Source organism: Etheostoma cragini, chromosome 12 (genome assembly GCF_013103735.1).
Source record: "Etheostoma cragini isolate CJK2018 chromosome 12, CSU_Ecrag_1.0, whole genome shotgun sequence".
NCBI classification, from domain to species: domain Eukaryota; kingdom Metazoa; phylum Chordata; class Actinopteri; order Perciformes; family Percidae; genus Etheostoma; species Etheostoma cragini.
In genome coordinates, this window is record NC_048418.1 from 570,886 (window position 1) to 584,939 (window position 14,054).

Consider the following 14,054-nt stretch of genomic DNA (forward strand, 5'->3'; position numbering starts at 1 on the left):
TGCACAGGATCTCCTGAGGAGGGAGAACTAGGATCTGGTTCTGCACAGGATCTCCTGAGGAGGGAGAACTAGGATCTGCACACAACAAGAACCAGAATACAGAAATAAACATGTTACACTCTTTCCAAAACTCTTAATTTTATATTCTATATTGTTTTCACACTTCACTGGGCCCATACTTTTAAACAATGTACTTATATACACCATAAGTATATACAATGTACTTATATACACCATACTTATACAATATACTCATCAGCATGGCAGAGGGCATGAGACGGGAGAGGCTCCAAGTTGCAGCCATAGAAGGAATTCTTTTAGTTTGCCTATAATCTCTAATCTATATTTTTAAATATGTAAAAAAGCACCAAATATTTGATCTATTAGCATGATAGTTGACGTGAGCCATACACTCTTGGCCCCTCCCCCCTCGGTGTCCTCGACCCTCAACCCTATGGAAAAAAAATACACAAAAAAATACACATGCAGCCTACTGTCAAATGTCACAGTAAACAATATCAATAAGTACAGCAATAATTTCATATTCGTTATTAGCTCATTATAAATTATTTTTTGTTCATATGCATGCACTAATGTTTTTAACCAGAATCCTTTGTTATAGCATCATGTAAATAAAATGTAGTTTCTTCATAAATGTAATATATAAACTACACAAATACATTCATAACCGGAACATATAAAATATGTAACAAAATTTAAAAAAAATCATCTCTTTTTAATATTCCGAATTTGACATATTTGTAAAATGGACTGTAACCTAGTATCAATGACTTTATTATAGTATAGGAACCATTCATGGAGCATCAGGGGCAACTCAGGGTCCAGGGTCTTGCCCAAGGACACTTCACCATGGGACTGCAGGGCCGGGGATGGAACCCCCAACCTTCAGATTGGCAGGCGACTTCATTTTTATTGTTTAAGTTTCACCAACAGGTCATAAGGTGAAATAGGAAAAGTGTCTAGAAAATGAATTTCTATCCCAACCCTGGGCACTACTTCTTAAATTATTTTTTGCAAACCCATTATTGACTTTATGTTCAAAGTTTTCTGCAAAACACCCTGCAGCTTTTTGTCACAATCCATAAAATGTATATAATTATACATTTGAAAAAATTTAATTCTTATGCTGTTGGTTTTGTTTGTAACTTTATTATATTCATTTTATCAACACAAAATATCTCTCAAACTGACAGTTATACATGTACCTAATCACAGGAGACAGGTTCTGGTGCATTATATACTCAAGTGGGAATGTAGACCATGAAATCTGGCACTTTTCTAAAAAATATGCTTCAACCTCACGGATTGGCACCAATTTAAATGAACCATTAACGTAAATTTAGCAGTGATGTTTTATACTTTACCGAGGACGACGTTTTGTCACGTGAGAGGACGCTGGCGTGTCTGTCGCCGCTTCTCACGCTCACAAACAAAACGGCACAACTCCAGCCTCTGATCCTGCTGCGGTTCTGATCCTGCTGCGGTTCTGATCCTGCTGCGGTTCTGATCCTGCTGCGGTTCTGATCCTGCTGCGGTTCTGATCCTGCTGCGGTTCTGATCCTGCTGCGGTTCTGATCCTGCTGCGATTCTGATCCTGCTGCGGTTCTGATCCTGCTGCGATTCTGATCCTGCTGCGGTTCTGATCCTGCTGCGATCCTGATCCTGCTGCGGTTCTGATCCTGCTGCGATTCTGATCCTGCTGCGGTTCTGATCCTGCTGCGATTCTGATCCTGCTGCGATTCTGATCCTGCTGCGGTTCTGATCCTGCTGCTTCACTAAGCCGTTGTACTACGTATGATACTAGTTGGATTCACTTTCTAACACTCTGCCACTTCTTCTCTATGTGCTCTGGCGACGCCACGGCTCTGCTGAACCAGCTGCTACACGACCTTGCAGAGTTGTCGCCTGGCTACTTCCAAACCTTGGCTTTACTCTGACGATCCTAAATTTGCTAAACGCTGTGATTACCACTGATGACAGCTTGATCCTCCACAGTGGTCTCTGTTGAGGCTTGGCTGTGTCTCTCTGTGGTGGTTGGTCTGTGGCTTGTAAGCCAACGGCGGCAAGCGTTGAGAAGCTAGCGGTCTCCACCGACATCATGGCTTTCCTACGATACTCCGCCTTGGAACTCAAGAATCTCACCTCACACATCAAACCGAGTAACGTCTGCCTTGAGGTGATTAAATCTCTCCATCTCCTACGTCGCCCCCGCTATGTGCAGCTCCGCCCACCCAACTACACCGTTGCTGGACATAAATTCTTCAACTGTCTCAACATCTCAGGACTGCCTCTCCTCTTTCTCCCTGCTTCATACAGCTCAAGTTCTTGAGCTAGTATCAAAAGCTAAGGCCTCGACCAGTAAACAGGACCCTATGCCGACTGCCTTGGTCAAGGCGTGTCTTCCAACTCTATGTCCCACACAAATCTCTCCATGGACTTGTACCTCAGTACCTAACAGATCTGCTCCACCCATACACTCAGTCACGGTCCCTGCTGTCCTCTGATAAGGACCTGCTTGCTGTCCCTAATTCCAGGCTCCGGACATTTGGTGACAGAGCCTTCTGTGTCGGTGCCCCATCGCTCTGGAACAAGCTTCCTCTTGCAATTTAATCTCTCCTGGCCTCACACCTTCACCTCTTAACCCCCCCCCCCCCCCCCCCCCCCCCCCCCCCCCCCCCGGTTGTTAAGCGTCCTTGGGTTTGTGAAAGGCGCTATATTAGTCAAAGTTATTATTATTATTATTACCGTTTTCAGTAAATGCTGCAAAAACAACAATTCTAAAATAGATTCTTTACAACTCAAAATCAACTTAAATTATAACACAGCACATATTTACTTATTGGTATCATCCCTATCACTATCAGAGCCATCATCCTATGAAGGTCTTTCCTCTGTTTCCTGTGAAACAATTTTGGCAACGACACAAATCAGCACAACAGTCTTGCAGACATACATGGACATCTTCCTGCCTCACATCTGCTATGATTGCAACTGCAGTGGACCGCCTGCAGCAACCTTTCAGGGGCAGGAGGTCTAGTCCTCCAGGTCTCTGTTAACTCACCATCCTCGAGGTGCCATCCATTGCAAACGGGTGAAGGGACACACATCATACCTTTCAGAGAATGTCTCATTATGGCTGCTTGGTAGTTTGCCCTTGTGTAGTGTTGGTAAAGGGCGTCACTCCCAGATTTGGAAATGCACTCAGACATTCCTCTTTCTTACAAGAAACAGAAAAGCCTTTCTTTGGCCTTCGCCATTAAAGACACTTGTAGAGTCCCAGCCTGAGAAGGTATGGATCCCAATAAGTGCCAAACAGACACTCGTACCAAGAGCTGATGACACTATAGCTAAGTCAATGAGCCTTGTTTGGTGCCTAACCCCTGTAAATATTGATTAAAAGATAATGAACAACTCCACACGCTGGACGCTGGACCTTTAAAGGACCGGAAGAAGTTCTCATTGGTCACGGAGAATCTGGCCAATCATCCTGAATCATTTCATTCATTGGTTCATAACAATAAGCTGACATATTCATTGAAGGGGGATCCTGTCCAGACTCAGCTGATCAGCAGTGATGGACAGGAGGAGACTCTCCGTCCTCCACAGGACACAGAGACACTGAGGAGCCAGGAAACCAGAACCCAAACCCAGGATAGAGAGTCTGAGTGAATGCGGTTTTGAAGGTGTGGAGGTGGATCAGTGAGTCAGAAGAGACTGTGTAGAAGGACAGAGAGCCAGCTGGACAGTCCACATACACTGCTACTCTACCAGAGACACGGGAGGAGAGACGGAGGACTGTTACTCTGTTATTGTGCCTGACAGAGAATCCATAATCATAGCAGCTCAGACTCCAGGACTGATCATTAGGTCCAAACCCACAGTCATCACTGTATCCTCTCCTCCTGATTCCTCTGTAACACACTGATATACAAACCCCTCCTCTCCTCTCAAACTCCCAGTAACAGCGACCAGTCAGACCATCTCTACACAGCAGCTGAGACCAGGACTCAAACCTGTCTGGATGACCAGGATATGGCTGATCCTCCTCCACATATGTCACCTTCCTGTTGTTGTCAGACAGTTTGAGGTTCCTGTGCACCGTGTTGGTGTCGACTGTGAGTTCACAGGAATCTGATGGAGAGAACGAGACACAACACAGCTGCAGTTATTAACCAATCAGCTCTTTGGTGATGACATCACAGGGTTGAATGAGTGATGTCACAGTCTGATGAATGAAATTAAAAACACACTTACACTTCCTCAGACCTGGTGTCAACCATCTGACTCCAGCAGGCTCCACCCTGAAAGGAGGGGGGGGGGGGGCATTACATCACTCTCTCACACAGCTGGGTTCTGATCTTATGTGGCGCTGAGATTTACTCATTTTATATTCAAATTTGGGCCGTCAGTCCATTAAAATATGTAATTTAGACATGAATGACAGATATGTTGTAGAGTCCAAATACAGGGTTCCTGCACCTTTTCCAAGGTCAGATTCAAGCACTTTCCAGGTTTATTTTAAAGCTTTTCCCAGCACCTTCCAGCCCGGTGAGATCCAGACCAACACATTGAACATTGTAATCAAAGCTGTTGTCTCATTAAAAGACAGAATGCTGTAAACAGCCACATTTGGTTTGGTTACAGCAGAAGGCCCAGGTCTTTAAGATGGATCTACTACATGGATCGGAGTAAGTGGACTGGAACCTGTCTCTCTCTCTAACCTGTCTCTCTCTCTCTAAACCCTCTCACTCTCTAACCTGAATAATACCATTCATTATGTTAATGTCCAGATAATGTGATTTCCAGGCTGTGAAACTAAAAATATAAAGACATATGATTTGAACAGATATATTTGACGGGCCTTGGTTTTGGGACACATTCTTGATATAAACAAGGTTTGATCTAATTCTGACACAGGAACAACAACCTGGAAATCCATTCCAGTCTCTATCATCAGGAACATATAGCCTATACAACTAATAACCAATCAGGCTTCTGCATGGCTCAGTGGAGATGGATGTATTTACAACAGCCTCCATATATGTAGCCAATCAGAAACCTTTAGACTGCAACAGTGACATAAAGCAGACAGCTAGGGAGCCTTAACTTAAAAACCCGATATTATTTGATTTCATTTTTTAATAATTTTTATCATATTTTAGTTATGATTTTAGTTTCTGGAGATGTTCTCCTTTAAGACTTCCTCCACTAATATCTCCTTTATGTTGATCAGTGTGTGTACCTGAGAGTGTCCAGTCTCCAGAGAGGATCCTTCAGTCCCGCTGACAGCAGCTTCACTCCTGAGTCTCCTGGATGATTGTAGCTCAGGTCCAGCTCTCTCAGATGGGAGGGGTTGGAGCTCAGAGCTGAGACCAGAGAAGAACAGCCTTCCTCTGAGATCAGACAGCCTGACAGACTGGAAACACACAGAACAACACACAGGAAGCCTCTGTCAACACGTGGAGCCATGTGGTAGTTCTTTCTTTGTTTGTAGTCAAGGTACATTTTAGTCCAGATTTAGAATAATCTTTAAAATCTACTTCTTTAATCATCTTTAATTATTCTACAACGAAATAAAATTAAAATTGGAGTAAAAATCCTTATGAAAAGTACCTCTGGGTGTAGAAAATAATAATTATAAAATTAGCAACTACTGTTGAAGTTTATCGTATAAACAGACACAAAGCTACACGTCAGCTGTTTATCAACTAAAGTTAGTCAGAGTTTAAAGGTCATCAGTTGAACGGGTTAATGAATCCTGACCTGAGAGTCTCCAGAGTGCAGTGTGGACTCTTCAGTCCATCAGAGATCAGCTTCCCTCCTGAATCCTGCAGGTTGTTGTTACTCAGGTCCAGCTCTCTCAGACTAGAGGACTGGGAGCTGAGAACTGAGGACAGAGCTTCCCAGCTTCTCTCTGACAGGTTACAGCCACTCAGCCTGGAGAGACAACAGGAAACAAGACAGATAACATGTGTTTAAATGTTGAGTCTGGACTTTTTTATATTTAGTATATTAAATCCCTTGTCAGTTTAAATTCTGTTTCATTCTAACCAAGTTACAAATATCTAATCAAGAGTGAACCAGGTATTAAAGTCACATGATATTAAAATATAAAGGATTTCCAGATCTCAGCCACAGTTCATATTTCTTGCTTTATGGCGTGTGATTATAAATAAAAACAAATACTTACGAAACGTTCAAAGACTTTCTGAAATTATTCCTGACATGAGAAGGGCTGTTTAACCTCTTTAAACACACTTGAAAATCCATGTCTTTCTCGCCTAAATAGGTGTTGTATAAATGACATTTATGTGTCTAGCAGTGGTATTTTTTTTAAACTAACTGCTGTAGTACAAAAAACAGGGGGCCATCTATGTGTTTAGCCCTTTTAGAGACCTGAATCGTTGTTTATGTAATACTATTAAATAATTTTGGCAAACAAAATTCAACGAAATTATGATTATGGTTATTTTTGAAAAGTATTTTTTGTAGTACAACCAGCAGGGGGCCATCTATGTTTCTAGCCTTTTTAGTTATAAAATAAGTCATAAGTCATCTTATGCTTTGTGTGTGGGCGTAATGGAATCATGAGACTTTAAGCTTTCTAATGATGTGCTGCATGAGCGTGTTTATGAAGACTTAATGCTTGCAATGTATGAGTGAAGAAAACGTTTTCGGTGGCGCAAAACTGCACCTCTGATTCATGGTTCAATAATTTAATAACCATAAAACACAAGCTTACCGATTGTTGCAGCTAACAGCTAACGAGCTAGCGGTCACAGAGGTCTCTTAAGAAAGTCTTTCTAGCCTCTACAGGTGATTTTCTATCCATTCTGGAACTTGTGCCTTTTTCGGGATTGTTTAGCATTAAATCCAAACTGTTACAGCCAAGATTTATCCACTTTATGTGCATTATTCATTGCGTTTTTGCTCATTTTCTGCCGCTAGCTCCGTGGCTTCTCTGTATCTGTGTGCCTTCACTTAAGTTTGTTTAGGGAAATGTAGGCACACTATATGCCTTATATGGGCGACAGCGAAAGCAAAGAGTAAAGAGTCGGAAAAGATATTTATCATCCAAGTCAAACTAGTCTAGTATGTGATCAAAGATAATATTTAGCTTGCAAGATAGATATCTACCGTTTTACAGAAGAGAATGGCGTCACAGTTTGAGATTTGGCATATATTTGGGCCTTTTTGAAAAGCTTAATATAAGTTATGTTTATTATGTTTATTTTTGCAAATAGGAAAACTGTTTTAGACACACAAATGCTTGTGTGCTGTGTATCAACAAACAGTATCAATATCAATAAATATGACAATATTATGTTGATTATTGGCATAAGTAAACGTCATGAGGGCAAAAGCGTCTGGACTTTCTTTGACAAAATGTATGTATTTTGTCATGTGTATAAGTTATGATGATTATTTCTTCACAGTGTGAATCCCAGGACATATGAGAAGTGTTTTAGAGAAGAGATTGGCTTAGGTTTTACTGCTCTGTGTGTCATATCAATACATACAGTATATGTAGGACAATGAACTGTAAAAATGACCTTAGGCCTCTGAGGGTTAAATGAACTGAAGCTTACATTTTATAAAAATATCTCACAATAAAGACAAACAGTAAGTTGGTCTGACCTGAGAGTCTCCAGTGTGCAGTGTGGACTCTTCAGTCCATCAGAGATCAGCTTCCCTCCTGAATCCTGCAGGTTGTTGTTACTCAGGTCCAGCTCTCTCAGACTAGAGGACTGGGAGCTGAGAACTGAGGACAGAGCTTCACAGCTTCTCTCTGACAGGTTACAGCCACTCAGCCTGGAGAGACAACAGGAAGTTATTTATTATTAACTCCTGTTATAAAAAGATAACAGAGTATTTATTGATGAATAAATCCCACGTACAGAGCTTTTTTGGAGGCTTTGACCACTGGCAGCAGCCTCAGAAGAGCCTTCTCTGAAGCAGAGTATTTCTTCAGGTCAAACACGTCCAGATCTTCTTCTGTTGACAGTAAGATGAAGACCAGAGCTGACCACTGAGCAGGAGACAGTTTACCTGTGGAGAGACGTCCTGAACTCAGGGACTGTTGGATCTGCTCCACTAGAGAACGATCATTCAGTTCATTCAGACAGTGGAACAGGTTGATGCTTCTCTCTGCAGAGAGATCCTCATCCATCTTCTTCTTGATGTACTCAACTGTTTCCTGATTGGTCTGTAAGCTACTTCCTGTCTGTTTCATCAGACCTTGTAGGAGACTCTGATTGGTCTGCAGAGAAAGACCCAGGAGGAAGCGGAGGAACAAGTCCTGGTGTCCATTAGGACTCTGTAAGGCCTTGTCCACAGCACTCTGGTAGAACTGTGTTGATGATGTTTGTTCTTCTGCCAGCAGGTTGACTCCAGAGTTGGTGAAGGTCAGATGGACATGAAGAGCAGCCAGAAACTCCTGAACACTCAGATGGATGAAGCTGAACACCTTGTCCTGGTACAGTCCTCTCTCCTCTTTAAAGATCTGTGTGAACACTCCTGAGACCACTGAGGCTGCTCTGATATCGATGCCACACTCTGTCAGGTCTGATTCATAGAAGATCAGGTTGCCTTTCTGCAGCTGCTCAAAAGCCAGTTTTCCCAGAGACTCCATCATCTTCTTGCTCTCTGGACTCCAGTGTGGATCCGTCTCAGCTCCTCCATCATACTTGATGTTCTTCACTTTGGACTGAACCACCAAGAAGTGGATGTACATCTCAGTCATGGTCTTGGGCAGCCCTCCTCCCTCTCTGGTCTTCAACTCGTCCTCCAGAACTGTAGCAGTGATCCAGCAGAAGACTGGGATGTGGCACATGATGTGGAGGCTTCGTGATCTCTTGATGTGGGAGATGATTCTGCTGGCCTGCTCCTCATCTCTGAATCTCTTCCTGAAGTACTCCTCCTTCTGGGCGTCAGTGAACCCTCTGACCTCTGTCACCATGTCAACACACCCAGGAGGGATCTGATTGGCTGCTGCAGGTCGTGTGGTTATCCAGAGGCGAGCAGAGGGAAGCAGATTCCCCCTGATGAGGTTTGTCAGCAACACATCCACCGAGGTGGACTTTGTAACGTCAGTCAGGATTTTAGTGTTGAGGAAGTCCAGAGGAAGTCGACACTCATCCAGACCGTCAAAGATGAAGACCACCGGGAACTGTTCAAACCTGCTGAGTCCTGCTTCTTTGGGTTCACTAAAGAAGTAATCAACAAGTTCCACCAAGCTGAACTTTCTCTCTTTCAGCACATTCAGCTCTCTGAAGGTGAATGGGAATGTGAACTGGATGTCCTGGTTGGCTTTGCCTTCAGCCCAGTCCAGAGTGAACTTCTGTGTTAAGACTGTTTTCCCGATGCCAGCCACTCCCGTTGTCATCACTGTTCTGATTGGTTCATCTCTTCCAGGTGGGGTTTTAAAGATGTCTTCTTGTCTGATTGTTGGTTCTGGTCTGTCTGGTTTCCTGGATGCTGTTTCAATCTGTCGGACCTCATGTTCATCATTGACCCCTGCAGCCCCTTCCTTCATGAAGTAGATCTCTGTGAACATCTGATTCAGAACGGTTTGGTTTCCTGCTTTAGCAATCCCCTCAAACACACGCTGGAACTTCCTGTTTAGCTTAGATTTGAGGTTATGCTGAGAAACTCCTGCTGGACTTCCTGAATGAATACAGAACAAAGAAGATCAGTAGGTGATTTATAAAGAAACAGGAACATACTCTGACCCTTCTCTGGAGACATTAGTAAACGTCCCATTAGTCCAGCAAGTTAAATCTTTAGAGGAATCCTCTTACTGCTCTGCAGACGGTCAGCCAGCTCGTCCTGCTTCATTCTCCTCAGGAAGTGCAGTGTGATCTTCAGAAACGCCTCTCTGCTCCTCCTCTGATCTTCATCCTCACCTTCCCTCTGACTCTCTGAGCATTCTGGGTAATCTGGTCTCAGAAGCTTCTGGATCTTCTTCAGCTCGTTCTTCACAAAAGTGATGATGTTGTCCTTCAGCAGCTGGAACAGAAGATTATATGAATGACAATCAGACTGAAATCATGGAAGCAGACCAGATCCATGATGGACAGACTGAGGACCCTCTGGTCTGAACAGGGCAGCATGGAGAGGATTGGGAACAGAATAGATGTAAAAGTAGTTGGTGTACATGTACAGACCATAAAGATGGAGTCCAGGTATGTTTGATGCTGCTGGGCAGACTGACCACTGGGACCCTCTGAGCTCTCCTGGTCCTTCCTGGAATCAGGAAGAATTAGCTCCCATCATGTCATTCCACACAGAGACACACACAAGGTAAAGGTCCTGTGACTTCAAGTGTTATTACAACATAGAATCAGATGGTTTCCCCTGACAGTAAAGAGTTAGTGGTACTGCCAACCGTACTGTGAATGTACAGAAAGAACTAAGAAGTCAACAAGGGCTCCAGCATGGTTGTCCTGAAGGACTCCTGGAGCAGCAGACTGGGATCATGAAGCAGGAGGTCTGCAGCGTCTGTGGTCATGGAAGCAAATATTCATAGGTAGAAGAAGTAGTTTGGGGTGTCAACGGTGAAAAACCTTCTGTTGGCCTCAAAATAATTTTGGCAAACCATCTGCTGACTCAGGAGGAGGGGGGGCAGAGCTTAGATGGCCTGTTTGTAGTCCGGGAGGACTGCTGACCTGGACTGAGGATACTGTTGGAGGCTGGTTGTCTTCCCCTCATTGACTTCTGATCTGGCATCCAACTGGCAAACCCACATCCAACATTTGGGAAGAATGTTTCGTTTTGACCAAGTGGTATGGGGGGGGGAGCAATCTTTTGATGAAGCCACTAACCTGAAACTTAGCCTGTCCATACTCAATATTGTCCTGACTCAGGTGACACAAACACTTAGCAAGGGTTACTGGTTCTCCAGCGGGGAAGAGTTTGGGGGGGGTTGCAACCTGGAAGAAGCACTTTGAGGCACGCACATCAGAAACACCTCCCCTGGTATTCCCAGTTGGAGAAGAACATTTGGGAAGAATTTTACCATTCCTGATTTGTAGCCTAGCCGATGGCTATGGGAGATTTAAAATGCTTTTTCATGGGACTACAACACCAGATCCTATTGGTCCAGACCAGGTCCAACATCAAACTGAGATCTACAGTTGAAGACTGGTCTTAATTGACAGTTTTTACATGTGAGAATATAAATACATGTGCAGAAGAAAGATGCTGAAAATCAACTCCAAAAACTTCTCTGGATTCAGTTGGAACATTAGTCATATTATAATATTATTAACAGCTTACCTCTTTCCAGCAGAGGGTTGATCTCCTTTAAAGTCAATGTGGCGGGGATTTGACCGGTCGCTCTTAAAGGACACACAGCTGGGTTCAGGATCAGGTTGGTCTGGTCTCTGATGGGTCCTGACAGAAAAACACATGTCTTGAGGATCATGTTTAGTAGTCTCTTATAGCCAGACCTTCCTCCTCCACAGCTCTGCAGAGGAAGGTCTGGCTGGTCCCAACAGCATTCCTGGATGGGACAACAAGGAGCTCTGGTTCCTCTGCATCTCTTTAGACCAATCACAATCACCGTGGGCGGGGCTAAGCTCCGGACGGAGCCACGGTGCCGCTGTTAAATAGTCTCAGGAAGGACCGGCTGGAGTGTGGAGAGTGGACCTGGACGACAGGCTACAGTGGTCTGGAAACACAGAGACCCTCTACAAGAAGACCCCCCCCCCCCCCAATGAGACGTGACTTCTAGTTGTTGGAGAACTCACCTCTGTCTTTGGCTTTCAATCTGGTCCTCCCCGTCCTTCTGTCCTTGCGTCTTCCTTCTCTCCTCCATTTTAATTGGCCTGTCCATTACAGGTCTCCTTGTGTTTAAAGTGGGGGTGTCTCTGTGGACCGGTGAGTTTTCATGGACACACAGCTGGGCCCAGGTTCAGCAGGGTCTGGTCTCTGATGGGTCCTGTTAGAAAGAGAGGAAGATCTCCAGAAACTAGAAGCTATCCAGCAGATAATAAAGAGTGAAGCTGGTGGCTGTATGATTTCTGTCCTTCATTATTACATTACATTACATGTCCTTCAGCGGACGCTTTCATCCAGAGACACTTACAACTGAGAGACATGGCAGAGGTCCCACGCCTCTGGAGACACTACGGTTACAGGTCCTGCTCAGGGACACATTGGCTGATGTATGGCAGTGGGAATCGAACCCTGATCTCCTACACCAAAGGCATGTGTCATATCCACTTAATCTTTCTGTCCTCTAATGGAGACAAGACTCCATTAAGACTCAGTCTCAGCTTCCTGTCCTAGGCCTCCTCCTCCACACAGCACTACAACAGTAACAGAGGCATTTAGGGCCCTGCGTTTTATTCTGAAAGGCTCCAAAGAAAACAGTAGAGTCCTGCTGGGTCTGACTTCACGCTGGTGGAGACGAAGGTCTGATTTCTGACAGCAGGAGAACGGCGGACCTTTGTCCCCGGAATGCAACACCAGGGACTCTCCACTCGTTTATGGAGGTTAATAGGTCACTGATTGAAGTCTCACACACACACACACACACACACACACACACACACACACACAAACACACAAATGAAACTGTTTATAGCTGTTTTATAGGTTTTCTAGTAACAAAGTAAAGGTCACATGTTAGATAACATATAGTGTAAAGTCTCATCCAAATCATCACTAAGATGTAAATCATTAACTCTTTGCATTGGTGCATCAACAGTGTTTAATTTGAACAGAACTTGATTCAAGTTACATTTCATTAGATACATATTCTACATATTATATTATATTCCCCCTTCGAGACCAACTAGGTCTCAAGAAACAAAGAGAAGAAATCTTACCTGTTCAAATTACAAAATGATACCACTTTCTCCAACACATGCTTCTTGTGCTGTATAATATTCAGCAATTTTATGGAGTATGAGAGCGAAAAACATGTCCGGCAGCCTTCACGCTCACACACACAGACACACACACACACACACAAATAATTACACCCTCATTTTGAACATGGTTACAAAAACAAACACACAAAAGTATGGTTACACCCACGGACACATAGACACACATATTTGTGGTTACACACACACACACAAACACACACACACACACACACACACACACACACACACACACATTAAAATGAGAGTGTATCTTACCTCCTAACCCTTCATCTGGAGCTCCACTCCGAGAGTAAGAACTGTGTCTCAGCCTCACTGGACTGTTTCTTCAACCAGTCCAAAATGTCCCCCATCAACAACTCAGGTGAGTTATTTCCTGATCACAGCCCTACCTGGCAGGAAGCAGACTTTCACAATAAGAGCTTAAGGTTGATTATTAACTGATGGAGGAACAACAGTCTAGAAACTAAGACCTCCAGTGGCCCAGCCGGGTCATTTCCTTATATTTGTGTTGTGGCTTTTGCATTTCTCTTGACCCGTCTGGGCCACCGTACAATCTGCATCACCAGAGAGAGGTGGCATGAAACTACCACCAGATATCTGACATCCATCTCCAGTCTGTCAAAAAACCTGAGATTCCCAACGCTCTGACCCCCATGTCTCCAGGGACAGATGTGCAAACAATGGTCTATTTAGCAGCTAAATAACACAAAAGAATGAAACCTTTATATTACCCAATAGAAACTATTATTATTATTCAGATGATTATGGAACCGATGTGTAGAAGTAATGAATGTCATGGATACCAAGCAGCAATTTAATGTCATCAACTAAAAGGGATTTTTATTATGAAAGATAAGAGGACAGTGGACCAGGTCAGGCTGGTCTGGGAGAGGCCTGGACAAGTCTCATTAGGGAGCGAGGGGGGTGCAGGACTCAGAGCAAGAGGGGAGGAGAGGAGAGAGAGAGAGAGGGGCGAGCAAGAGAAGAGGATTGGCCAGAAAACTCAGCCACAAAAAGATAGAAAAAGGAGAGACAGAAAGAAATGGGGGTTATTCTTCGGGGGACCTCGGATGGACTGGACCTAAGGACAGCACAGGACCAGACATCTTAAACTAAGAGATCTGGATCTGAACAGCG

The 14,054-nt window shown here is 43.9% G+C and overlaps 1 protein-coding gene and 2 long non-coding RNA genes across 9 annotated transcripts in view; 2 read left to right on the top strand and 1 right to left on the bottom strand.

Moving 5' to 3' along the window:
- LOC117953936 overlaps positions 1-6,925 on the top strand; it is a 16,373-nt gene extending 9,448 nt beyond the window's left edge. Inside the window, exon 3 of one of the 2 annotated variants that reach the window (XR_004658718.1) lies at positions 6,820-6,925. This is a non-coding gene — a long non-coding RNA (uncharacterized LOC117953936). The remainder of the gene's footprint in view (positions 1-6,819) is intronic. The other variant, XR_004658719.1, reaches the window with a different exon arrangement.
- Positions 1-14,054, top strand: part of LOC117953932 — a 68,061-nt gene that overhangs the window by 9,650 nt on the left and 44,357 nt on the right. The gene's annotated exons all lie outside the window — the stretch shown is intronic.
- Positions 3,560-14,054, bottom strand: part of LOC117953906 (NLR family CARD domain-containing protein 3-like) — a 46,323-nt gene continuing 35,828 nt past the window's right edge. For 2 of the 6 annotated variants that reach the window (XM_034887328.1, XM_034887330.1), the window contains 4 exons: positions 7,660-7,833; positions 5,264-5,437; positions 4,276-4,322; positions 3,560-4,152 (listed from right to left, as the gene is read on the bottom strand). In XM_034887328.1, the coding sequence (XP_034743219.1) occupies positions 3,587-4,152; positions 4,276-4,322; positions 5,264-5,437; positions 7,660-7,833 (961 nt within the window). In that variant the 3' untranslated portion in view covers positions 3,560-3,586. Of the gene's footprint in view, positions 4,153-4,275; positions 4,323-5,263; positions 5,438-7,659; positions 7,834-7,919; positions 9,688-9,821; positions 10,030-10,187; positions 10,267-11,298; positions 11,416-11,771; positions 11,855-14,054 lie in introns of those variants that run through there. The other 4 variants (XM_034887331.1, XM_034887333.1, XM_034887334.1 and 1 more) reach the window with 4 other exon arrangements.